We start from the raw sequence: 26,272 nt of genomic DNA, 5'->3' as shown, positions 1-26,272 counted from the left end.
CGTTATTCGCATGCAAAACTGCACTCTCCTCATTTACCCTTGCTTAACTTGCCTAATTCAGGTCAACAAGGCCACTCAGAGTGAAATGGGTATCTAAAGCCCCTTCACTTATCTCTCTTGTACTGACTGGACCTAAAGCGAGATGCAACAGGCAAAAAAAAAAAAAAAAAAAAAACTCTGTTCGTTCATGCACCTGTCAATTGTTGAAATTTTAGACTTGTTTTTTCTGTCTAGCATAAAGAAACCCCTCAAAATACACGTTTGAGTGTTTGTTCAGTCACACTTTATTAATTGTCTGTATATTTAAATTTCAATAGACATTTTAAAGGCTGTTTTGTTATCAACTTTTTTCCCCCTCCTATAATAAACCATAAATTACATCAGCAGTTCTTATGTACACCAAATGACACAGTTTAATTTATATCTATATTCTAAAGGTTTTTACAGAAAGATGTTTATATATTTATTTAGTTTTCAGTATTTTCTGAATTATGGAGTGATTAAAAAAAGAGATTCCCCTCTGTAAAAACCTTTGACTCCAACATGGAATAAAAATAAACAGGAATTTTTTTTTTTACCTGATTTCATTCAATGTTCATATATATGTGCAAAAATTGTAATCGAACTAGAGGAAATTTAATTAAATGATGCGTAATTAGTTTAGTAAAATAATTCTGCTGAAATCGTAAGAACTATTTTTTTTTTTTTTTTTACCCCATTCACTAGCAGTGTCCTTAAAGGTCTTGTGAGGGCCAATAAACAGCGGCTCACCTGCAGAATGAACAGATGGTGACGGAGGAGGTTTGGGGAGCAGGAAGAACAGAGCTTGTTTGTGCGACTGCAGGCTATTACTGCCTCCCCCAATGGTCAGCACAGATAGGATGCAGCCGCACAAATAAGGCCTGTTCTTGTTGCGTGAGCTCAGACAGACCAGACTCTTTGTTTGTTCGCGGGTACAGCTTACTGGGCAATTTAAGTGGAATGACAGAAGCGCAGTTATTTGGGGAATGTGGAAAGTGTCGGAGATCTTTATTGGGAGTGGGGGTCGACCATGATAATGAACTTGCTTTTTCTTGGGCGCACAAAAGGCTTAATGGTTAACTTTTTTTTATTGCGTCCTCATTTCGCCTTTACAAACAGCCCTTGGATTTCAAGACCTACACTATAAAAGGAACAGGTTATGATTGCTGTAATGTGTTGGAAGGCACTAGCACTTTTTTTATTTGTTCTTTTGAAGTTTATTATTTTACCCTTAAAATGCATTGGAATCATTTTTGACCTGGAAGACATGCATAAACAAGCATACTTTTTAGTAACAAAACCTTGCAGGTGCTTTCAGTTTCTCAACATACATATTATGTTTAAACAACATTTTTATACCTGTTTAGTTTTAGATTTTGAAATTTGCATTTCAAAAAGGCTTTTTAAAACACTTACTATTTTAAAAGTATATATTTATGTCTAAAAACCTTTTTAGTTTTGATATTTTTTATAGTATCTTAAAGTATCTTGAGCCTTGCTCATTTTCTGTATTTTGTTAATAAAATGAATATATGTACTGACAAACCACTGCAACATGAAAATTTTCAATTTTAGAAGACTTTTAGGGCATTAAAGTTGGAAAATAATGGTAATAGTATAGTGATATCCAATTTAGATTTTTTTTTTTACATTCAGGACTCTTTATTTAAAGATCTAGGCACTAAGTCTAAAGCGCATGGCGCAAAAACATTAAGAGTGTGTTCAAATCCATTTTTGCTATAGTTATATTCAAACACACATCCTATTCTTTTGCCCCATATGGTGATGCATACGTCTCTAAAACCCGACCGGAGGACAAATCTAAACAAATATACATAATAATACTGCCACTAATAATAATATTATGCCTATGCAAACTGTCATGAATAAGCTGAAAAAAGTTGGATCTGCATAGGCGCATAACTAACACGCTCTGCGCTGGACTTTAGACCAGCTTTTAGTTTGTCAATGATGCTGTCTATTTTAGTTCCTTAAAATAGCAACGTGCCAACAATGCGCCTTAACACACCTCCTTTTCAGACCAGCACACCCATGAATCCACAAAGTGGCGCAAATGGATTTGCTATTTAAATTGGTGCAAAATGTGAAAATGACTGTTGCGCTGGTCTGAAAATAGCAACAAATCGGGCCAAACACGTCTTGCACCGTATTGCGCTTGGTGTATGATACGGTCATTAAGCTGGTGCCTAAAAATACATTTTTATGTTTAAAAGGTATTTTTAGTATTATGTTTTATAAAGCAACAAATCTTAAAGTTAAAACAAAGCTAGAATGCAATCTTATATATTTTTTTATTCCGAATTAATTATAATAGCTAAAATGCATGATCATTCCTCTATAACAATCTATTAAATTCTTAATGACCGGATATGCAGATATATTTACATAATTTTAGGATTGCACAAATGTGTGTTAGTATGTAGAATGGTGGATGGGTTTTGTTTTTCTGCATGGCGCACATGTTTGTGTTTGTCCATGAAAAATGATCCTAAAAAAGCCAAGCCCTCCAGGTATGTGTAAAAGAGATTTTTTTCTGGCTCCACTCTGTGCACACCTGTTTAGCTACACAGCCTGCAGGCTTTTTCAGGCACTCGTTGGCTCGGACCTAATGTGAATAAAATAATTTGTGACTTTTATTACATGGATTGACCTGAATACAGTCTCTTAGAGAAAGCGCTCGAGGGATACAAGCACAGCAGGTATTATATGGGGATTTCCCATAATTTTTTGTATTATTGTTTTCATTACTTTCTTAGTTTTTAATATTTTGACTATATCAAATTTGTTAAAATGCATTGCTTTGTTTTAGTTTGTTTAATATTGCCTAGTTTTTTGTGACGTGTTCATACACACACTGATTTAATTTATTTTTGTATTTTAACAATACAAATGTTTTAGGCTGTTAATGCTTCAGAGCTTTTGTTTCAATATCTGCATGTAAAAATGTCAAACACTTGTCATCTGTTGCCTGGTCAGTGTCAAGGCTTAAACAGTGTACCTGATCACGTTTCAAAACAAGCTGCTGTGAGTGACTAGTCTTTACCTGTCCATATAATAAAGCAGTGAGGGAGGGGAACATTTGCCTGGCTTGGTTCACCTCTGGAATTGCAAGTAAAAGAAAACAAGAAGTTTAGTGTGAATGAGTGTGATGCGAGTGGTGCAGTAAAAGTAGGTCATCATCGCAATATGACACTCATTTAACGGCACATTAAAGAACTGATTGAGCTGTTTAAATCTTGTAAACATCAGCAGTGCTACTGAGAGCTGTCATGCAATTATAGCAGTAAATCATGATACAGAAAAAAGGTTCACAGCCTGTAATACTTTCTTAATCTGATGTATTTGCCAGTGTAAAATGCAAGGCAGAACTTGATTTTGTCCAATGGAAATTGATTAGAATTGCAAATAGACGGCATGATGTACTATAATCAAGAGTTAAACAACTTCTGAATAGTTTTGTTTAACATAATCAACTCATCACATTTTTGTTGTTATTTTTGAAATAGCACATACTGAGGAATTGATCACAATAACACAACTTTTTCAGAACAACTTAATTTAACCTGGTTGATTATTTAGATTTTGGGGTTGTTTGTTGATTGGCAGGATCTTGTTAAATTAACAACTATGTGAATTAATACACACCTTCAAAAATATATAAATTAATTTATTTATATTTATTGTGATTGTTAGCTAAAACATGGCTGGTAATTTTCTCTCTTTCAGGAATTCCACATTTGAAATTATTTAGTTAATGTTGTAGGATTCTCAGTTTATATTTCAGAATTCTGTGTTTATAATGTATAATTATAATGTATAATGTATGTCCAATTGTATGAAGTATAACTATATTTTATACTTCTTAGTTTATGATTTTTACTTTTAATTTCATATTATTTTATGTAAATATTAGTACATTTCTATATCATTTTGTGTTGTTTTGATGTAACGACTTAAAAATTAAAGAGAAACGTTTCCTTGGGAACCAGCTAAATTAATATTTAATTATTCATTCATTTTCTTTTCAGCTTAGTCCCTTTATTAATCTGGGGTCGCCACAGCGGAATGTACAGCCAACTTATCCAGCAAATGTTTTACGCAGTGGATGCCCTTCCCGCTACAACCCATCACTGGGAAACATCCATACACACTCATTCCTATACACATACACTACAGACAATTCAGCTTACCCAATTCACCTTTACCACATGTTTTTGGTCTGTGGGGGAAACCGGAGCATCTGGAGGAAACCCACGCCAACAAGGGGAGAACATGCAAACTACACACAGAAATGCCATCTGACCCAGCGACCCTCTTGCGGTGAGGCAAGAGTGCTACCCACTGTCCCACCGTGCTGCCCCTATTTTTTAGTTACTTTGATAATTATTTAATAATATTTCAGCTAATGTTTGATTTCAAGTAACAAAATGGGTTTGCTAGTTTAAAATTGTGTTAACCCGCCATTCTCTCAAACTTCTAAGTTTATATTTTAGCACTTAAAGCAGTGGTATCCAAACTCGGTCAAGGAGGTGTCCTGCATAGTTTAGCTCCAACTTGCTTCAACACACCTGCCTGGAAGTTTCTAGTATATCTACTAGGAGCTTGATAAGCTGGTTCACGTGTGTTTGATTAAAGTTGAAGCTAAACTCTCCAGAACATCGGCCCAGATTTTGGACACCCCTGACTTAAAGAGTAAAAAAAAAGAAGAAGCAAAAAACATTCAAGATGATCAATAATCTGTGATAAAATAAGGTCTTATGGTTGACATGGTGGCTCAGTGGTTAGCATTGTCACCTAACAGCAAAAAGGTCGCTGATTCGAGTCCCAGCTGGGCCAGTTGGTATTTCTGTGTGGAGTTTGCATGTTTTCTCCATGTTGGTGTGGGTTTCCTCAGGGTGCTCCGATTTCTCCCACAGTCCAAAGACATGCGGTATAGGTGAATTGAATAAACTAAATTGGCCATAGTGTATAAGTGTTTGTCTGAAAGAGTGTGTATGGGTGTTTCCCCAAACTGGGTTGCAACTGAAAGGGTATCCGCTGTGTAAAACATTTACTGGAAGCAGTTCATTCTGACCTCTGAAATAGAGACTAAGCCGAAGGAAAATGAATGAATGATAATATCAGTTTAGTTTTACAACTTAAATGTAAATGAGAAATGTTTATTAGGAATTAGCTAAGTTATTTTTAATTGCTTTTATATAATTATTTAATAATGTTTCAGCTAATGTTTAAATAACAAAAAGGGTTTGTTAGTTGTAATTTTTTAAACCTCCACCTTCTCAAACTTCTAAGTTTGTATTTTAGCTTTTAGAGAGTCAAAGAAACATAGAAACGATAAACATACAGACATATTTAAAAAACGATGGTGCATTGAGGTCTTACAGTATGAAGCAAAATGATCACTCTGTAGAAGAAACTGACAGTCTAAATAAAAATTAAGTACAGTATGAATTGCCAAGGACAACAGTTTCAGATAAAAGATCTTCTGCAAAGTCCTAATGAAGAAGAAAAAATGTGAAGTACAGTAAATCAGGGTGTGTAAATTAACAGAAAACATTTATATATGGATAAACATGAACTGTAAGTGACCAACCAAACTCAAGAAGACTTTAGTTAATGTGAAGTGATCAGCTTAAATATCCTACAATTTATTATTCAGACAGAAGATGAACTGCACTCTCACATTGAACTGCAGCATATAATAACAGTGCTTTGTTTCCACACTCAGCACTACATGCTTGTGTGCATAAAGCTCCTGTATTTGACTGGGTGTGTCTAGTACAGGAGGTGTTAATGTTGAAAAGAGGTGAGTGCACAGATGTCCTAAAGATGGACTGATTTATTTTTCTTTAGGATGAGACCATGAGGTTCAAGGTGGTCTGAAAAAGCTCAGATTGTTAAAGTAATGCCTTAAACCAGGTATTGTTACTGCTCTCTGTAGTGCTGGTGTTGAGAGGGTTGAGGGGCATGTCAGTGCTTTGTGAATATGAAAAGGGATTTCAGTGTCTGTCTTGATGGAGTAGGTGGAGGAAGGCCTCAGGCCTTTTGAGGGATCAGGCCCCACACCAAACACAAACAAAGAAGTGTTCTTCACCTCCAGATGTCCTCACTCACCCCACCACAATTTAAAGTGTCAGTTCAACCTGACATTCTGTCATCGTTACTCCCACCCTCATGTCATTCCCAAACCATAAGACTTTAGTTTATTTTCAGAACACAAATGAAGATATTTTTAATGTTGGGATGTCCGGTTTTGTTCCCGACGGCCAACATCCTGCAGAGTTGAACACATTTACCTTAAAGTTTCAGAGGACCATTATTAGTTCAGGTCAGTTTAGTTAGAGTTGTAATTAAACTCTGCAGAACTGTTTGGACTAGGGATGTCCTGATCAGGGGTTTTTTTTGTCCTTGAGTCCGAGTCATTTAATTTTTAGTATCTACCGATATTGAAACCCAATCCGCTACTTCTATAATACATTAAAAAGAATAAAGAAGAGCAAAGAAACAGATCCAGAATGCTCCTTTTTTTTTAATTCACCTTATTTTAACTTTCAGCAACTCTGTTAACAAACAGAGCACTTCTGTGAGGTAGCCTGAACAAATCAAGTAATAATTAACATACATTTTTCACTTATGGACTTTATTGCAACAGTAAATATAAAAAAAATCAAATATAAAACAAATAGCTCCTCAAAATAAAATACCCGGCAGACAATCCAAAGTTTACATATCTCACAGTCTACTATGGCAGTGTTGTCGTCATCAACTTTATTATACTTCAAGCTTTCTGCTTTAAGTTGCTTCTGTGTTCTACTTTTCCAGCATTTAACCAATAGTGTCTCTGCAATAAAGTGATGTCATGCTGCACGTGTTGCTGTTTCTGTGTCAAGAAAGAGGTCTAACTCTGTGCCACTGCATATGGATGTGTCAAAAAATAATATTCAAGTTCTGATTAGAAGGTAACATGCGATTCCGGTCGAGTCTGAAACTGCATGATCGGGCCCGATTTCCGATCATGTGTTCGGATCTGGACATCCCTTGGACACCCCTGTTTTACCAGTTTATCAATTCTGTTATTGAATAAATTTGTTAAAACAATCTCATATAACTATTATATCCTGACTTTTTATAAACGTGTGTATAATTAATTTTAACATTGTTGTTTTATTAAAATGACAGTTTTTTTTACTTGAATGCTCATAATGGCCAAATTAACCACATGCAGAAAGTATACTTTATCCCAGGCCTTATTTGCATGCGTTTGCTGTTTCGGGGGTGGGCAATCTTATTTTTAAAATGTCAAAAGCTTTGATTTTAAAAATTATTTTATTTGACAAATATCGGCAGCATGGTGGCTCAGTTGTTAGCACTGTTGCTTCACAACAAGAAGGTCACTGGTTCGAGTCCCGGCTGGACCAGTTAGCATTTTGTGTGGAGATTGCATGTTCTTTCCATGTTCTCTTGGGTGCTCCGGTTTCTCCCACAGTCCAAAGACATGCGGTATTTAATTTTTAACATTTGGTGCATGGGCAAAAAGCTATAGAGCTGGACAGGTGAACATACAGAAGAAATATGTGAATGAGCGTAATGGGTTTTATATATATATATATATATTTTAATATTGTACAAATGGTAATAATGACTGGGGACCAAACTGTTCAATTGCTATACAAACACAAAGGTTTGTAAAATAAAAAGTTGGATTATGGGCAAGGAACGGTAACAAAACTGAGACAACCACAAGTGTAGCCCTGTACAAACCATGTTATATTAATTTATTCATTTTCTTTCGGCTTAGTAGCTTTATTCATCAGGGGTCACCACAGCAGAATGAACCACCAACTTATCCAGCATATGTTTTACACAGCGGATGCTCTTCCAGCTTCTTTTGAGTAATGGGAAACACCCATTCACTACACTACGACCAATTTAGCTCATTTAATACACCTGTAACAAATGTCTTTGGACTTTGGGGGAAACCGGAGCACCCGGAGTAAACCTATGCAAAAATGGGGCAAACTCCACACAGAAATGCCAACTGACACAACTGTAACTCGAACCAGCAACCTACTTGTTGTGAGGTGACAGAGCTAACCACTGAGCCACCGTATCTACCAACTTAGTCCCTTTATTAATCCGGGGTCGCCACAGCGGAATGAACCGCCAACTTATCCAGCATATGTTTTTACGCAGAGGATGTCCTTCCAGCTGCAACCCATCTCTGGGAAACATCCACACACACATTCACACACACAATTTAGCCTACCCAATTCACCTGTACCACATGTGGGGGAAACCGGAGCACCCGGAGGAAACCCACGCAAAGGTAGGGAGAACATGCAAACTCCACACAGAAACACCAACTGAGCCGAGGTTCGAACCAGCGACCTTCTTGCTGTGAGGCGAAAGCACTACCTACTGCGCCACTGCCTCGCCCGTGTCTCCCAACTATATTATAAAATAACAAATTTTTTCTTTTTCAATAATCTGTATATCTTTTGTCTGTTACCACCCACTGATGTTCCTGAGTGTGAGATACAGATGCCATGATGATGCACCCTGGAAATGAGCTCTCTGTCACAGGCCAATTAGACCAGCAGTGTCAGTGTCCTCAGAGCAATATAGCATACAAACAGAAGTCTATCACACCACACTGTGAGACCCTGTGCTCAAACAAGTAAATAGTTTTAAAAAAATGAAGAGGGAAAAAAAAGTTTGGCGTTTTCATTGCAACTATAAAAATGAGTGTTTATGGATGTTATTAAGAGACATCTGTCATTCATTTTCCTTTAGCTTAGACCCTTTATTTATCAGGGGTCACGGAATGAGCCGCCTACTTATCCAACATGTTTTACACAGCGGATACCCTTCAAGCTGCAACCCAGTACTGAAAAACACCCATACACTATCACAATCACGCATACACTATGGTTAATTTAGTCTATTTAATTTACCTGTACTGCATGTCTTTGGACTGTGGGAGAAAGTGAAGTACTCTAAGGAAACCCACACGAACACAGAGAGAAAATGGAAACTCCACAAAGAAATGTCAACTGACTCTGGGATTCGAACCAGTAACCTTCTTGCTGTGAGGCAAGAGTGCTAACCACTGAGCCACTGTGTCGCTCAGAGACAGCTGTAGTCATTTGAAACATTTGTTATATGTACAATATCTACTGTTATTGTTGCACTATTTTTTATTGGAGTAACTTTTTAACAGTCTGCATAGGCTTTGGCAGTATTGGTTTCTTTAATCATAGCTACAATAAAGATAGCAGTTTTCAGTTCATTTAGTTTGTTGACGCCCTGACTTACAGGAACCCTGCAAAATTACAGGGAGATTGTGTACTCTAAAGACCAAAACATAAGGAAATAACATGTTGAGAACACTGAAAATTACATGGTGGATTTAACTGAAAATTGTATAATGGGCATAACATCAGATTGAATGTATGGAATAGGTGTAAATTGTAATGTGGTATATTAGTGAATTTGTTTTAGCTATGTATAGCGTTACTACAGCTAGTTGTGCATTGTATTTCTGTAAACAGTAAAATATTTTTCAACTAGAAAAGCTGTAGGTCACGTTAATTTGAGTATGCTTAAAATATTGCCTTAAAAGTAATTGAGATTTTGATATGTATATAAAGAGAACATCAAGTAATTTATTTCTGTGTGTGCAAAAGAAATCCAGATTCGTACCTTAAATCTCACATCTCCTGTGCACCTAACAGCATTCCCCATCTAGAGAAATAAAGAGACCTTTGTTTGAAGTAGAGAACAGGTAACCATTTGTGCAGTGTGTTTTAGGGTTTAGTTGTGCAGTGTGTTTGTTGTAGAGATGTGGGCAAAGTTTTTATCAGGACTGAAGGTCATATTGTGTGTTACCTGAGCCTTAACATGCGTGTGTGTGAATATGTTTGGTTGTGGATCATGTTGAATCGTGCAGTTGGATTTAGCTGTGTGTACATTCAGCTTTCAAAGAGAAACTGAGATGGGGGGAGCTTGAGTTCCTTTGTGTTTTCTCAAAAAATATATGGACAAAGGATATTGTGTGAGGGTACAAATATTTTCAATAGATATTTCAGCATCATAACATTAACAATAGTTTATTTAGTTTTGCCTTTTTATTAACTGCTTTATGACAAACAGATGCCCTAACTGCACACAAGGTAGTTTAAGGCACTTAGGGGCAACTAAACCAGCACCTTTGGATGGATTTGATCTTCAAGTTTAGAAAACATCTCTTTTTATTTCATGGGTCAGCGAATAAGGCAGATGTGGGTCATAAGCACTGACAGTTTGCTTAGCCTTCATCGCTTTAATAGCCCAAGAAATGTCATAGCGCAAGCTATCTCAAGCTTGCCTGTCCCTCAGGGCAAGACACTGAATACTAATAAGCATTGCTTCTCCCATGACCCAGATTTGTTTGGGTAAACAGAGAGCTGTTTGGAAACATGGGAAATATGTACGAAAAAAAATCTTCTAAGATGACCCTCTTAGTCGGGGTCTTTTTTATAAAGCATTCCATCTCAGGTATAGGCTGTTAGCAAGACTAGACACTTGCCCATTATCATTTTTGGACTGATTGGAGTGTCCTCATGTGACTGACTTGACATCTTCATCCTAAAGCTGCATGACTGAAGCAGTTTCGAGAAAGGGATCCAGCTGTAAATGATGTAGATAAGTATAGGGGATGAGGACTGCATGCTGTGCTCTTTAATTAGAACAGGAAGACGCAGCGGCAGCGACTAAGCCAAGTCTGTCATGGGGGAAGAGCAGAGCCTGTTCAGTCAGACTTAACTTTACCCAGTGGAGGACCAAAACCAAAGAACTGCGCCAAGATGAGCCAAGCTTTACTGTACATATATATGTGCTGGCACAATATTAATAAAAATGAGACAGTGGAATCCACTCCTTTGTGCTCAATTTATTTTCCTTTGTACTCAAAATAAAGATGCGCTATAATATCTAATATTGTTTCTGGTTTCTTTGTTTCTCAATTGTTTTGCAGTACCCATGTGCCATCTGAGACATGCTTCCTGGCTATGGAATCTCTCCTCTTCTTGATTTCCAGCCTCACCTCCAAGCGTTCCATTGCAGAGGCGAGAGCTCTGACATGTGGTTCCCAGGCTCAGTTGAGACCCAGGCACTGAGCGATTCTCGGGAAGGAAGGCCTCTCCTGCGGCAGCACCAACACATTGCTGTGTGTCAGCAAGAGACATTGGCCTTCATTGACCTTCAAGAGCAAAGTGTTAATGGTTTCCAATCATGCACATCAGAAAACTGTAGTTCCTCTCTTTGCTCCAAGCCTCTCAGATGCAATGGAAGGAGTCCATCTGACTTTGCCAAGACTGAGAGTACAGACAGAGCACTAGACGATTATTTGACAGAGGATATCAATAATGTGGAAGTGGTTCAGGAACAGTCATGGACATACATTACTGGCTTACCTGAGACAGTTCATGAAAATCCTGATTCAGGAGTTAAGGGTCTCAATCCTCGGAATTTATTTCTGCCTTTGTCCCCTATATATGCACCTGGAGACAGGAACTCTTTGGAGTCTCAGCAGCTAAGCTCCCCCTCTTCCCCTTTAGAGGGTCCAGACCCATTTCGCCCTCAAAGACGCACCTCTTTGGGATCAATAAAAGAGAAGTCTATAAGTAAGTGCCTTCACGTTTAACTAAGTCTTAGCATACTGGTCCTAAATTCCAGCTTTACAACCACAAATAGCGTCATAGTGTCAAATTTGTTAGTTCTTGAAACTATGCAAACTTTCGAATACTTTATGCTGCTTAGTGAGGTACACAATGACAGTAATTCTTTAACCCTGTACCAAGAGTCTGCTCTACTAATGAATACTGTGACTGAATAAAATGGCTTAGATTAGGGATATGTCAAAAACCTTGAACTGCTGAAAGAACTACAGGAACAAAGTTTTAACTACTGTGCTACAGTGACTGTGTTAAAACTACAAAGGAGTCTAACAAATTTAATTTAACATTTTTGTCATTAATAGGGCGTAAGATGAGGGTGTATTCTCCTGACACTCTAGAAGCGTCTCCCAGCAGCCCAGGTGTAGAGTGTGATTATCTGCTTCCAGCATCCTTTGAGTCATTCGTAGAAGGAGGGCTTGGCATGGTGGGATCTACCATACCCACATCCCAGACTTCCAGCCCCCTTCCAGGCTTAGACGAAGACCTCTCTCTTTTTGCCATACCAAACTCTCCAAAACCTTTCTTAAATCCCCTTCAGGAGGGTGCCAGATGCCAAGAGGGTGTAAATGACGAGGGGAGGCAGAGGTTAGGCCTGGAGGATTGTGGAACTTTGCAAGGCCCTCCCCTCAACAGTGGCACCTCGATGCCTCTGTCCCGTTCTCGTTCAGTAGACAATGAGCGCCGGCGCTTCTCTGCTTCTGAGCTCATCTCTCGCCTTCAACTCTCTCAGAGGAAAAACTCCTTTACACTTAAGCTGGGCAAGTCTCTCTCTGCTCGCGTGGCCTCCCGGGAACGCCACCTGTCTGGAAACCTCAGCTCAGACTGTAAGTGACTCATCAGGACTGATTAACCTAATGAAAGCCTTTATTGTGAAAGTCTTGTGCAGTGATGTCATTTTCACACTTTGGTGCAGTATTTTCAGATAAGTTCCTTTTGTATACCTTCTTCCTCCCTTGTCTGTTTGTAGACAAACCCAACTCCAGACATCGCTTCTCAGGGGGATCAAGTGACAGTGGACCACATAGTCCGGTGGGGTCTGCACCACCACTGCCCTCTGCTGACAGTAATCAGCCACTGCACCGAAGGAGCTCTAAGCAAAGGTGGCCCTAAAACTCAGCAAGCACCAACAGAAACCAGTAATTAGAATATGATGTGTTAAAATGTATTCTACGGTTTCTTCTCAGAATGAGAAAAGTTTCTGTTGATGAGGATGGAGGCAGCCCTCCCAGTAACTCTAAACGTCTTTCGCGTTTCTTGCCAAGCTGTAAGTCATAAACACACTTATTTAATACTACTACTACTACTAATTACTATTATTGTATTTGTGTATCAATTATCAGTTTTCTCTTTCCCTCTCAGTGATTTTGTATCAGGAATACAGTGACGTTGCCATCAACAGGGAGATACAGAGGCAACAAGGGGCAGAGCCAGGAACCGATGAAGAAAGAGGGGAGTCTGTGTCTCCTGGAAACCTCTCCCCATCCAGCTCATTCCGCTCATCACGAGGCTCGGCCTTTTCCTTATGGCAAGATATTCCTGATGTTCGATCAAGTGGACAACTTGACAATTTCAGCAATGAAGAGCGTAAACTACAGGAGGTGAGTCCACACTCAGAAATTTGATTTGATTTAGAGTTTCATCAACCAGCACATTTTGCTAAAAAGTTACATCTTGACTTTTTTTCCCTTTCAGGCAAAGTTTGAGTTGGTGACATCAGAGGCCTCATACATACGGAGCTTGTCTATTGCAGTTGACCATTTTATGATGTCTTCTGAGCTATGCGAGTGTCTTGGGACACAGGAGAGGCAGTGGCTCTTCTCCAAACTGCCTGACGTGAAAGAAGTCAGTGAGAGGTGAATATATATGAAAAGTAATTACAATTGTTGATATTTTTGAAAGTGTATGCTAACTTCTGAGATGTGCTTCATTGCAATGCCTGTTTCTTTCTGTCTCTTGTTAAATTTACTTTATGTTTTTAGGTTCCTTCAAGATTTGGAGCGTAGGTTAGAAGGAGACATTTTACGGTTCGACGTGTGTGACATTGTCCTTGACCACTGTCCTGCACTGAGGAGGGTTTATCTGCCTTATGTCACCAATCAGGCCTACCAGGAACAGACCTATCAGCGACTACTGTAAACCATTTCTGACTGTACAACAGTGCTCTAACAAGCATAACAATGTGCATATTGCAAATGTTGCCATGTTTAAGCAGTTCTTAAATTTTCTTTGTGGTGTTTTCTTAGGCAAGAGAATGCCCGGTTCCCTGGGATCCTTGCCCGCCTGGAAGAGGACCCAATATGCCAGAGGCTGCCTCTTACATCATTTCTCATTCTTCCTTTTCAAAGAATCACACGCCTCAAAATGCTAGTGGAGGTATTTCATCATGCATGTCCAATGCGATAGTGACAGTTATCTGTATCCCTTGTTATTTTCCTGTGCTAATGAGCTGTGTTTCCTTAAATAGAATATCTTAAAGAGAACAACGCCTGGGTCACGAGATGAGGACACTGCCACCAAAGCACTTAATGAGCTCAAAAAGGTCTGAAAAGCAGTTGAAGAAAGAAAGAAACGGTCACAAACATTGTTTTAAATTACCATAAAAAAATGAAAATGTGTTCTGCTGCACTAGATTATAAAGGAATGTAACTCCAGTGTCCAGTCCATGAAGAGAATGGAAGAACTAATTCACCTAAACAAGAAAATTCACTTTGAGGGCAAGGTATAATATCAAACATTGCTTAACCTACTGTGTATCATGCAAGGGTGACATGCACCAGTTATAAATTTATTTGCTGACAAGCCAGTGAAAGTCCTGCCTCACTTTGTACCTTTCAGAAAGTTCTTTTTGGCCACTCAATTCCTTTGAAAACTGAAGTGTTATTAAATAAGCATCTCAATTTAAGGGTCTAAAATGGTCTGCTATAACTTTTTAAAAGTTTTAAAAACATGTTGAATAGGCACAACACTTAAAATATTCTCTTTATCGTGGTTTAAAATGACAAGTTAGTCAATATTTGTTTTCTCTCATTTTAGATTTTCCCTCTCATCTCTCAGTCTCGCTGGCTGGTCAAACATGGTGAACTGCTAGAAGTAGACACACAGAATTTGAGTATATCTGGATCTAAGTTTAAGCTTACCACCCGGCCAGTGTACCTGCACCTGTTTAATGACTGTCTTCTACTTTCCCGAAGGAAGGAGTAAGTCTTATTTGAAAATGGGGCCGATAAAATGCACTACCTAACAAAAGTATTTTCTTGATCTCAGTTGTAGGAGCAACAAATAATAACTTGACTTTTAATTGATCATTTGGAAAAGTGGCAGAAAATAGATTTTTTCCAATGAATCATCTGTTGAACTGCATCCCAATCATCACAAATACTGGAGAAGACCTATTGAAACCCACATGGACCCAAGATTCTCACAGAAATCAGTCAAGTTTGGTGAAGGAAAATGATTTGGGGTTACATTTAGTATGGGGGCGTGTGAGAGATGGCAACATCAACAGCCTTCATACTTCAGCTTCCACATCAAAGTTCATGAAAGCAAAGAAAGTCAAAGTGCTCCAGGAATGGCCATGCCAGTCGCCAGGCATGAACATTATTGAAAAAGTCTGGGGTAAGACGGAGGAGGAGGCATTAAAAATTAATCCAAAGAATCTTGATGAACTCTAGGAGTCCTGCAAAAAAGCTTTCTTTGCCATTCCAGATGACTTTATTAATAAGTTATTTGAGTCACTGAAAAGATGTATGGATGTAGTCATCCAACTCATGGGAGTCATACACAATATTCATTATTTTTCAACAGCATAATGACTTCATATTCTATACTGTACATTATTTCTGTTAACTGACAAGACTTTTGTCAAAGCAAATTCTGACCTTACTGTCCTAATTAAATAATTAAAAATCAAGGCATGATCATATTTTCTTTTGGTAAAATGCCTTTCATATAAGCCATTTCTGATACATAATAATCAACTAGAAGTCAAGTAATTATTTGTTGTCAGGTAGTGTACTAGAAAACTAGCAAAGGTGTTCTTCAATGTCCAATGTACTATAAAAATCATGAAGCCAAACCAGGTATTGAAAACTCAATCTATAATTACTTAATCTATATCTAGTTATCTATAAAATCCCCTTCTTTTCCGTCACAGGTCGTGGAAGTTCATGGTGTTCGTACATGCAAAAATTGAAGACCTCAAGGTGAAAGACCTAAGCCAGAAACTTCAGGGAATCTCAGGCTTCATCTTCTATCTGCAGTTATGTGAGGGGCAACAGCTAAAACACCAAATTCTGCTCAAATCACCCACAGAGTGAGGACATTCACATCATTCACAAATTTGAACATCCAAAATCCTGTCAAATGACAAATAGATCTGAGTTTTCCGAGAAAATGTCTTCACAGGACACACGTCAAGAACATTTTGTTTTATATGTACTGTAGGAGCAGCAAACAGAGGTGGATCACAGCCATGTTTCCCTCCGATCCAACGACAGCTATAGAGCAGACCAATGAGAATGATGGTATGTAATTTCTCTGTGTAGAAGATAGTCCAGATACTTTATAGTGATAGTCAAAAGTCTGGCTACAGTCTTTAAAAGGGTCTGTTTTGCCTGTAAAGTCATTAGTTATTTAACTGGCATAACATTGAAAACAAAGTAGAATACACAGTTCTGTTCAAGAATATCCTGTTTACTTGGAAACTAAGTACCTCAAATAAAACTCTAAGGAAAATAGTTCACCCAAAAATGGAAATACTGTCTCATCATTTACTCAACCTCATGTACTACCAAAGCTTTATGACTATTTATTCTGTAAAGATGGATGAATTCAATACACAATACAATGAAAAAAAAATCTGTGTTTTACAGAAAAGTAATAGCATACAGGTTTAGCAAAGTAAACAATGACTGACAATTTTGTGGTGAACTATGTTTTTTAGGGGATAGATGAAAAATTATAACTTGCTGTTAATTTACTGACAGGAAAACCACATACATTTGTGATACTGGATACTAGAACAAGTCATAAGAGTGTTACAAATTGGAAATTGATATTTATACAATAAATTAAACAAGCTGAATAAATAAGCTTTCCATCAATGTTTGGTTTGTTAGGTTGAAATGTATTTGCCTAATATTCAACTATTTGAATATCTAAAATCTGAGGGTTCAAGAAAACATCTTAATACTATAAAAACTGCCTTTAAGATTGTTTAAATTTAGCTTTTAGCAATGTATATTGCTAATAAAAAATTACATTTTGATTTATTTTCAATAGGACATTTACAAAATATCTTAAACATGAATACTTAACATTAAATATTCGATTTATTATTTTTTTAAATTTTATTTAATTTTATTTTTTTAAACACAACTATTGAACATTATTTAAAGATTTACAATGACGGAACAGTGGTATAGGTGTCTCAGAACATCATATGAAATAATATAGCGATCTAGAGTGCATCCGGAAAGTTTTCATAGCGCTTTACTTTTTCCACATTTTTTATGTTACAGCCTTGTTCCAAAATAGATTTAATTAATTTATTTCCTCACAATTCTACACACAATACCCCATAATGACATTGTGAAAAAAAAGATTTTTTGAAATTGTTGCAAATTTATTAAAAATAAAAAACCTAAGAAATCACATGTACATAACTATTCACAGCTTTTGCTCAATACTTTGTTGATGCACATTTGGCAGCAATTGCAGCCTTAAGTCTTTTTAAATATGATGCCACAAGCTTGGCACACCTGTCTTTGGGAATTTTTGCCCATTCCTCTTTGCAGTACCTCTAAAGCTCTATCAGGTTGGATGGGAAGCGACGATGTACAGCCATTTTTAGATCTCTCCAGAGATGTTCAATAAGATTTAGGTCTAGGCTCTGGCTGGGCCGCTCAGGGATATTCACCGAGTTGTTGTGAAGCCACACCATTGATATTTTGGCAGTGTGCTTTGGGTCATTATCCTGCTGGAAAATAATCCATCGCCCCAGTCTGAGGTCAAGAGCACTCTGAAGCAGGTTTTCATTCAGGATGTCTCTGTACATTGCTGCATTCATCCTTCCCTCTATCCTGACTAGTCTTCCTTGTCCTGCTGCTGAAAAACATCCCCTCAGCCCGATGCTGCCACCACCATACTTCACTGTAGGGATGGTATTAACCTGGTGATGAGCGGTCCCTGGTTTTCTCCAAACGTAACGCCTGGCATTCACTCCCAAGAGTTCAATTTTAGTCTCATCAGACCAGAAAATTTTGTTTCTTATGGTCTGAGAGTCCTTCAGATGCCTTTTGGCAAATTCCAAGCAAGGAGTGTCTTCCGTCTGGCCTCATTGGTAGATTGCTGCACAGATAGTTGTCCTTCTGCAAGGTTCTCCTCTCTCCACAGAAGAACGCTAGAGCTCAGACAGAGTGACCATCGGGTTATTGATCACCTCCCTGACTAAGGTCCTTTTCCCCCGATCACTCAGTTTAGATGGCCGGCCAGCTCTAGGAAGAGTCCTGGTGGTTCCAAACATCTTCCACTTATGGATGATGGAGGCCACTGTGCTCACTGGAACTTTCAGAGCAGTAGAACTTTTTCTGTAACCTTCCCTGGCCTTGTGACAACAGAATGTACCAGAGCTCAATTTAGAGCTTCACAGCAAAGACTGATGATATTTGAGGAAATAAATTTATTTAATCCATTTTGTATTAAGGTTGTTGCATAAAAAAATGTGGAAAAAGTAAAGAGCTATGAATATTTTCTGGATGCACTGTATTATACAAGCATCAATTGGCTAGTAATTCAAGTCTTTTGTGAAGGGTAAAATTAACAATAAATAATTAAATAGAACTTAAATAGTCTTTTAAGATACATTCTCCAACAACTCCTATAGAAGATTTCAGATAGCCAGAAATCATCAGACTTCTGAGGCAAAATATAAGTCAGTTTTTTTTAAGGGTAAGAAAATGGCAATCTTATTTATCCACATATTGACTGAAGGATTGTTAGGAGAGGACCACAACAGAAGAATACATTTTCTTGCTAGATATGCAGGAAAGTGTAACAGATTGTAGTCCATAACTAAGGTGTAGAGCAGTTTTATAATTCACAAATAAATAACCAGGTAGGGCAAAAGGTTTACCAATAATCTTCTGAATTAATATTGTGATTTTCTTTCCAGTATGTCTTAATCATGTCACAGTCCCAGAATACATGCATCACAGTACCAACATTGAATTTGCATTTAAAACAACATTGATAAACATTGGGAAATATCTTATTAAGATGTATTGGTGTTAAATAAGTTCTGTAAAAGAATTTAAATTTTTGCTTGTGGTTTGATATTGTTGCACCTTTGAAAAATATTTCACTAAATGTTCTAAAGATTTTTGGCATTTTGATTGTGGCCTAAAATATACCTGTGCAGCATAAGGCTGGCTTGGTCAAGGGTCACATTTTGAAGTGGCTATAGGGCCTTTATAGCAAATGATAAGAGTTTTCATATTTGTTTGGAGTATTTGTTTAATATTTCTCTGCATGTGTCTCCACAGATCTATCTCAGGTCCAGTGTATCAGGAGCTACCAGGCTCAAGAGCATGATGAGTTAACGCTGGAGAAGGCAGACATCCTTCAAGCTGTAACAATTACAAGTGATGGTGAGGAAAATCATTTCCCTTCTCCTGGCTATTAAACATTATTTCTGCCCAGAACATGACGTTTTAATGATTTCGATTTACAGGGTGGGTAGAGGGGATTCGGTTGTCGGATGGAGAGAGGGGCTGGTTCCCTAAAACGTACGTGGAGGAGATCACAAGCCGCAGTGCTCGTTTGCGAAACCTCCGTGAAAACATTCGCATCAAGTGTGTCTCACAGAAATTAGAGGGAGAGACTCTCTGAGACCTTAAAGTATGGGACATTGTTTTACTTTACACATCATCTGCTTTCCCAAACCAGGATGGATCAGTACGTATTGCAATTTGTGGGCATATTCAACATTTTCATGGCTGACATTTTAGCTTTAGTATGGTTTACTGTAATCATCTAAAATGTACTGAAGATAGGATTATTAAAACTATGCATTGCATCAATGGAGGACTAAAAGTGCCACATAAAATAAAATCAATGATTGATTTATGTTGAAAATAAAACTGCATAAATTGGTTTACAGAGATTTACTATTAGAAGTTAATCATATTTATTTAGTTATTGAGTCGGGGGTGTTGCCATATGATCAGCGTCTTCTGGTAGGATGCTTCGAACCTCCGTTTAGAATTGTCAACAGCGAGAGCAGCTTTTCTCAACTGGGGTTCAATACTGTTTTGAGTGGCTTACGCAGTGTTTTTGTGATGCAAAACTCAACTACTTTTGAAAGAAAGACTTTGAAAGCTGTTATGCTTTCAAATTGCGGTTGAAGTGAGAGAAAACATTCTACTAATTCATTATCTGCCATCAGAATAAAAGTTGAAATATAACGTCAGTGTTCCTGACCTGGCAGCTGTTATAACATGTACTCTGCGGCTCTTTGATGCACACACACATCACACGCAATACGTCACTGAAAGCCAAATTACTGGCATGAAACTTAACAGGTATGCAAAATCAAAAAATTACAAATAAAAGTGTTACTGATACTATTCTGGCTGATTTGCATGTTGATTATAATTGGGAGCTGTTTATTTTTTATTTAGTTAGTTGGTAGTTTTTACCAGTGTACTGTATGCTTTTCTGCAATTTCAAAATGCCACTTTTTTTACTTTGTGACCCTTTCAGTCAATGTTTTGTGGAACAGTAAGTACATCAAACATTTTGGTGAATTACATTTGTTTGGGTTGGTTATATATTTGAAAAAAAAAGAGAAAATTATCACTTTAGTGATGACGAGGCTCCATTTTAAAGGCAGAAGATGCCGTCTGACAATGAGGGGAAAATGCCCTGCAGCAGTTGTTTTTCATCCCATAAGATCCAGGAGGTGGTGCTGACCGACAGCAGTATTAGTTCAAAAACTTTAAAGGCAAGTAAAAATAGATTAAAACTATTATTTCAAAGCTGTCAAAATGTAACTCTTTATACGCATCAAGCTGCCGAAGTTCGAAGCATCCTGCTTATGCATACTCGCAAAACATAATGGGTAATTTTGCATTCCAAGAAAAAGGTTTCTAGGTGAATTGGATTAACTAAATTGGCTGTAGTGTATGAGTGTGTGTGTGTGTGTGTGTGTGAATGAGAGTGTGTAAGAGTGCTTCCCAGTACTGGGTTGCACCTGGAAGGGCATCCGCTTTGAAAAACATATACTGGAATAGTTGGTGGTTCGTTTCTCGGTGGAGACCCCTCATAAATATAGGGAATAAGCCAAAGGAAATTGAATGAATTTTGTATTTTCATATTAATCAATTATTGTCTGTCCTCCATGATATTTTGCACTTCAGGTTTTAAGTAGCTCTTCAAGGTTTCTTTCTAACCTTCGCTTCCACCAAAACTGCAAGTGTTGTTACCGCATGTAGCATACGGCGCTGTGCTTTCTGACAGATGCACGCTGCTCAAAATACAGCTGTCCAAGGATCATCATGTGGGTGGACACAATCTGTCAGCTGCTAAAATGTTTAGCAAAATAACAAGATGCAATTTACAGTAAATGGTTTAGGTGCTACAGCAGCCATTTGACTCTCAAGTATTTTATTAGGACCTCGCTCTCTTCTATCTAGCTGCTCGGATAGTATATAAAGTGAGATTTCTTGTTATTAGTAGATTCACTAAACAGCCGCACAATAAAAAGCTGAACATTCGCTTTAAATAGTGGAATATTGGAACCAAATTTTGGTCTTTTTAAATGATGTTGCAACATTAATTTTAGCTTATGCCACTAGTCCTCTGTAGATTATCTTTACTTAATAATAATGAATAGTGTTGGCATAATAACAGGAGGAGTACTTCAAATGATGACCGTTATTTATATCAGTGATTCTGCTGTTTGTGTATTTGATGTTTTGGTAATGCAGATTTTATTTGGGCAATTTCTTTGTGGAATTCTGATATCCTAAGCATGTTAAATTCCATTTGAAACATTATCAATTATAGTGACTCTGTAAATAAATAAATGCATATATTCTAACAGTTTTGTGTGTCTGATTTGAGACAAATACAATGACAGCAAAAAGTTGTGTATAAAGTTAACCTTACTGTAACCAGGATTCCCAGCCACGCATGCACACAGCTACGACAAAGCATGGCTCATAAACATCAGTTTCATTCCAGGCTCACCTCATATCCTATGGGGCAATAAAGCAGCCGGGTAGCAGGTAAACAGAATAGTTTCTTTGTCACAGCTGTTCTGAGAAGCTTGAATGGTTTCCAACTGCTGTAAATCAGAGCTGAAAGGCTGCAGAAAAGAAGTTGCAGTTAGAGACAGATAAGAGACGGACTGCAGAGGCCCAGGAATGCATTTCTAATTAAAGCCATTTGTCTCAGTCAAAAATTTATTGCATTCATTTTATATAATCCTCTGTATATACAAAAACTCATCCATGCAGTTTTTCCTGCTCTAAGTTTGCAGCAGTGATTGGTGATGAATAATAAATCTGTAAATAATAAAGGAATGCATTTATTTAGTCTCTTTACGTTTTTTTTTCAACCGCTAACAAGCAACGTGCAGTACTGAAGCCACAAGTTCAACAGGAGTCTTCTGTGAATCATTTTTCATTGCTTTCACACAAAATGCATGCAACGAACACGTTGTTCAAAATTCCCAATCAGTTTTCTCATTCATGCTCTAATAAATTCATTTATACACAGCTGACAACAAAACAAGATTCAAAACAGACTGACTATAAAATATTATATAAATAAAATGTATATAAATTAATATATTAAAATATAAAAAAATATAAATTCATATTTTAAAAATCTTACCAGAAAATGACAATCATTACAAACTGATTAGAATTTCAGCTGAAAGCCTACCCAGGATTCCTGCTTTAGTCATAACATTTTTTAATTGTAAAATTTATTATTTTTTTGTAAAATGCTTGGAACTTAATTTTGTTGGGAAATATGGATCAAAAAATACAGTTTGGTAGGGAAAGAAGAGTGATATACAGTCATAAAGTGATAAAGATAGAGACATTGTTTATGGTTTTGCTATTTCTGTGCAGAATTTTGTAAAAAAAAAAAAAAAATCTGTGGAGTTCTGTGCAATGATTCAGAGAGTATAGTAACTAAAACATATAAAAGTTAAAATTTATATATATATATATATATATATATATATATATATATATATATATATATATATATATATATATATATGTGTGTGTGTGTGTGTGTGTGTGTGTGTGTGTGTGAGTATATATATTACAATGCAAATCCAATTAGAACCATTAGTTTGGTAAACAAAGTATGCCATCTAATATATCTACTAAAAGACAGAGAATATTATTTCCCTAAAAAATAAAGGTTTACACATTTAAGTAAATATATAGACTCAATGATGGGCAAAAAATCTTCAGAATTTAGAGGCTGCAGATTTCATGTGGGCCTATGGATTAATCAGTGTATTAGAATTTGTGCCCTTACTTACAGTTTTTCTCAGTCGCTTTGGTGCATTTCTCACAACACTATTTACATTTGCACAACAGGTAATGCATTTCTCAAAACAATTGGTCATTTGTGCAAATCCTAGTAGCAGTTTCTCATTTCTCCAACACATTGCAAATGCGTTTGGACATGCATCAATTGCTTTCATACAACTCTCTGCTGTTTTATAACATTATCATCTGCTTATGTCATGTCAGTCAAAATGAACTAAACTTGTAAATGCTGAATAGTCATTCCATATAAAACCAATAGTCCTTGTTTCATTACTTGAGTCATTACATACACAAATGTTGAACTAGTTGTCAAAATCTGTCTGGCAAATTTTATTTAATAAAATTAAATCTTATTTTCCTGAAAATGTCTTCAAAGTTGAACAATTTGATGAATGATTTACAGACCTGTGTATGTTGTAGGTTCAGTTCCAATATGTACTGCAATATTGTTTACAGTTGTGCTCAGCTCTACCCAGAGGAAGTTTATGTTTGTTGTAAATAAGTGTGTATTTATTATTTTGCACAATGCTGTGAATAAATTAGCATTGTAAAGAGCATGTGCAGTCAAAATGTGAAACATACATATTTATTGTCTTGTACTCAGATACCTCACTAAATGCAGTGATGTCTAACTTTACTGTAGTGTTCAAATGGCTGTGCAAATAGTATATAGTGCTGTCTTGAGCATTTTCAGCAAGTGTCAGCAAGTGACTTTTTTTGCATTGAAAAATTGTACAAAGTAAACTGTCATAATGAAAACAGGACTAAGCCATTTGACTATCTTGTTCATAAACAATGGTGTCAGGACTTTTCATTTTGATGACATTGACACTTTCATTGACATGAATACTTCCTTTTGAGGAATGAACTATCTATTTTGAGCAAGTGACGCGCTTTTGCAGGTTATCAGCTAGGTTTTGCAGTCTGCATTAACTGTTGTACAAATGTAAATAGTGTTGTGAGAAATGCACCAACGCGTCTGAGAAAAACTGTAAAAGGGATAGTTTACCCACAACTGAAAATTGTCATATTTACTCACCCTTCCCTTTTCACAAACCCGTTTTAATTGTTTAGTCTGTTGAACACAACAGAAGATATTTTGAAGAATGTTAGAAACTGGTAACCACTGACTTCCAAAATTATTTCTTTTGTGATAAACAGACAAAAAAAACAAAACAAGGTTTGTAACCATTTAAGGGTGAGTAAATAGTGAATAAATGTTCATTACTGAGGTGAATTATACATTTAACACACAAAAATGCATGTATGTGCAATGCCAGAACACAACTAACTTATTGAATCTGCTTAATCACAGACAATAAGATTAACAATGTGCTTTTAAGATTAAAAAAATAAAATAAAATAAAAATTCAAGTCACTCCAAACAAAATGTTGATTATCATTTCCTTTTTATCAATTTCTTTATTCTATTCAGTACAAAATTAATATATAAAGTCAATGGCTGTTTTCCCCCATAAGTCGTAGTTCTTTGTGTTCAGAAAAACATGTTTAGAGGAAGTAAAGAAAGAGCAAATAATGACATAATTTTTAATTTTGTTTGGATGGACTGTCCCTTTAAGGGGCATTTTGGGGTAAAAGCTCATTATTCATCTGTCTTTAGATTGCATGTCTGGAATATCACACATCTACCCTTTTTAATATGAATCTGTCTTTTTGAAGTATACCAGCTGTATGTTGGTACGCCTGTTTGGACAAACACCAAAGCTGTCTGGAGTTGGTAAAACATTTTGGCTGGAAATCAAAAGGCTGAAAGTTTAAGTCTCACCTGGGGTGATCTTGAAGTTTTATCTACATTATTCTTTGAATCTAGCTTTTGTAAATGCTTATTGCTTATGGTTTATTTTATTTCATTACATACAGTAATATATAAATGCAGGAACTGTTACATTCAACAAATGTTTTCCTTAAATATATATTCTTTTTTTAGCTTCCTTAACATAAAATCCTTATTTTATTTCCATTCTTTTTTGCTTGTTAACACGTAACACCACTGCCCTCTGCTGACAGAAACCTGCCACTACAAACATTACTCTTCACGTCACACCCCATTTGGATTATTTTTTCTTTCATTGTACTGTTTGTCAGTAGTATAACGTTAACGGCTTATATCGTTAAAAGAGAATAAGTCAAATGTAGTAGGTCAAGTAAACAAATGTTCTTGATTGTGTCACATTTTTATGCTTATTTATTTATGTTTCAGAAATATTATTCATGTTGATCACACAAGCAATTAAAGCTACAAAATACATTGTCTCAGGTTTCGAATTCAAGCGAATGGCTTTCTCTAAATTATTATTTTGTTTTTCTTAGGCTGCGCAGCATTGGTTAGTTTCGGTCTTAGTCTATTTAGTATAATTTTGTCTTGTTGACTGGTCAAGCTTGAACCTATCATGAAACTATTACGTGGTTAAAAAGTCACTGTTCCCCTGCTTTAGTAGCATCAGTTCATAGTTCCTTTTAAGTTTCAGAAGTTAAAACAACTATATTAAAGTCTTCCACCGAAACTGACTTGTGTAAACCGCAATTAAATAAGTGTATGCAAGTTGAAAAGAAACTCACTGTAGCCTATCGCTGTGGACGCCATCTTTACGGTAGACCCGGGAAAATGTTTACAGCCACCTGACACATCCACTCGTGTCGACATGGGTTATAGATTAAACCTCATTACTGGCTGCTGTGTCATAAATTGTCAGTGTTTTAAGTCTTTGTTTTATTTATGTTTTTTTCTTTTCTTATCTAAGCATGCATTTAAACTTATATCGAATTAATTTGACCAATTCTTGTTGTTTTCCCAGTAAAGGGTCGCGGCTGGAAGGGCATCCGCATAAAACATATGGATAAAGTGGTAATTATTCCGCTGTGGTGACCCCTGATTAAGGGACTAAGCAAAAAAGAAAATGAGTAAATGAATTAATTTTT

The 26,272-nt window shown here is 36.7% G+C and overlaps 1 protein-coding gene and 1 long non-coding RNA gene across 4 annotated transcripts in view; one reads left to right on the top strand and one right to left on the bottom strand.

Annotated features, from left to right (window-relative positions):
- The window catches only part of arhgef19 (Rho guanine nucleotide exchange factor (GEF) 19), a 29,453-nt gene extending 7,593 nt beyond the window's left edge, over positions 1-21,860 (top strand). The window contains exons 3-17 of the mRNA XM_005162208.6: positions 11,057-11,705; positions 12,062-12,583; positions 12,727-12,859; positions 12,944-13,023; positions 13,119-13,357; positions 13,452-13,612; positions 13,739-13,891; positions 14,003-14,132; positions 14,224-14,298; positions 14,389-14,478; positions 14,793-14,956; positions 15,913-16,071; positions 16,203-16,282; positions 19,301-19,405; positions 19,489-21,860. Of these exons, the coding sequence (XP_005162265.1) occupies positions 11,078-11,705; positions 12,062-12,583; positions 12,727-12,859; positions 12,944-13,023; positions 13,119-13,357; positions 13,452-13,612; positions 13,739-13,891; positions 14,003-14,132; positions 14,224-14,298; positions 14,389-14,478; positions 14,793-14,956; positions 15,913-16,071; positions 16,203-16,282; positions 19,301-19,405; positions 19,489-19,646 (2,877 nt within the window). The 5' untranslated portion in view covers positions 11,057-11,077 and the 3' untranslated portion in view covers positions 19,647-21,860. The remainder of the gene's footprint in view (positions 1-11,056; positions 11,706-12,061; positions 12,584-12,726; positions 12,860-12,943; positions 13,024-13,118; positions 13,358-13,451; positions 13,613-13,738; positions 13,892-14,002; positions 14,133-14,223; positions 14,299-14,388; positions 14,479-14,792; positions 14,957-15,912; positions 16,072-16,202; positions 16,283-19,300; positions 19,406-19,488) is intronic.
- LOC141380492 (uncharacterized) overlaps positions 1-26,169 on the bottom strand; it is a 43,445-nt gene extending 17,276 nt beyond the window's left edge. The window contains exons 1-5 of one of the 3 annotated variants that reach the window (XR_012398526.1): positions 25,913-26,168; positions 22,008-22,125; positions 11,496-11,675; positions 9,745-9,786; positions 3,086-3,141 (exon numbers count right to left, since the gene is read on the bottom strand). This is a non-coding gene — a long non-coding RNA (uncharacterized lncRNA). Of the gene's footprint in view, positions 1-3,085; positions 3,142-9,744; positions 9,787-10,138; positions 11,397-11,495; positions 11,676-22,007; positions 22,126-25,912 lie in introns of those variants that run through there. The other 2 variants (XR_012398525.1, XR_012398527.1) reach the window with 2 other exon arrangements.
- Positions 26,170-26,272: the final 103 nt, after the last annotated feature.

Source organism: Danio rerio, chromosome 23 (genome assembly GCF_049306965.1).
Source record: "Danio rerio strain Tuebingen ecotype United States chromosome 23, GRCz12tu, whole genome shotgun sequence".
NCBI classification, from domain to species: Eukaryota; Metazoa; Chordata; class Actinopteri; order Cypriniformes; family Danionidae; genus Danio; species Danio rerio.
The sequence above is the reverse complement of the archived record's forward strand: the minus strand, read 5'-3'. Positions and strand labels throughout refer to the sequence as shown.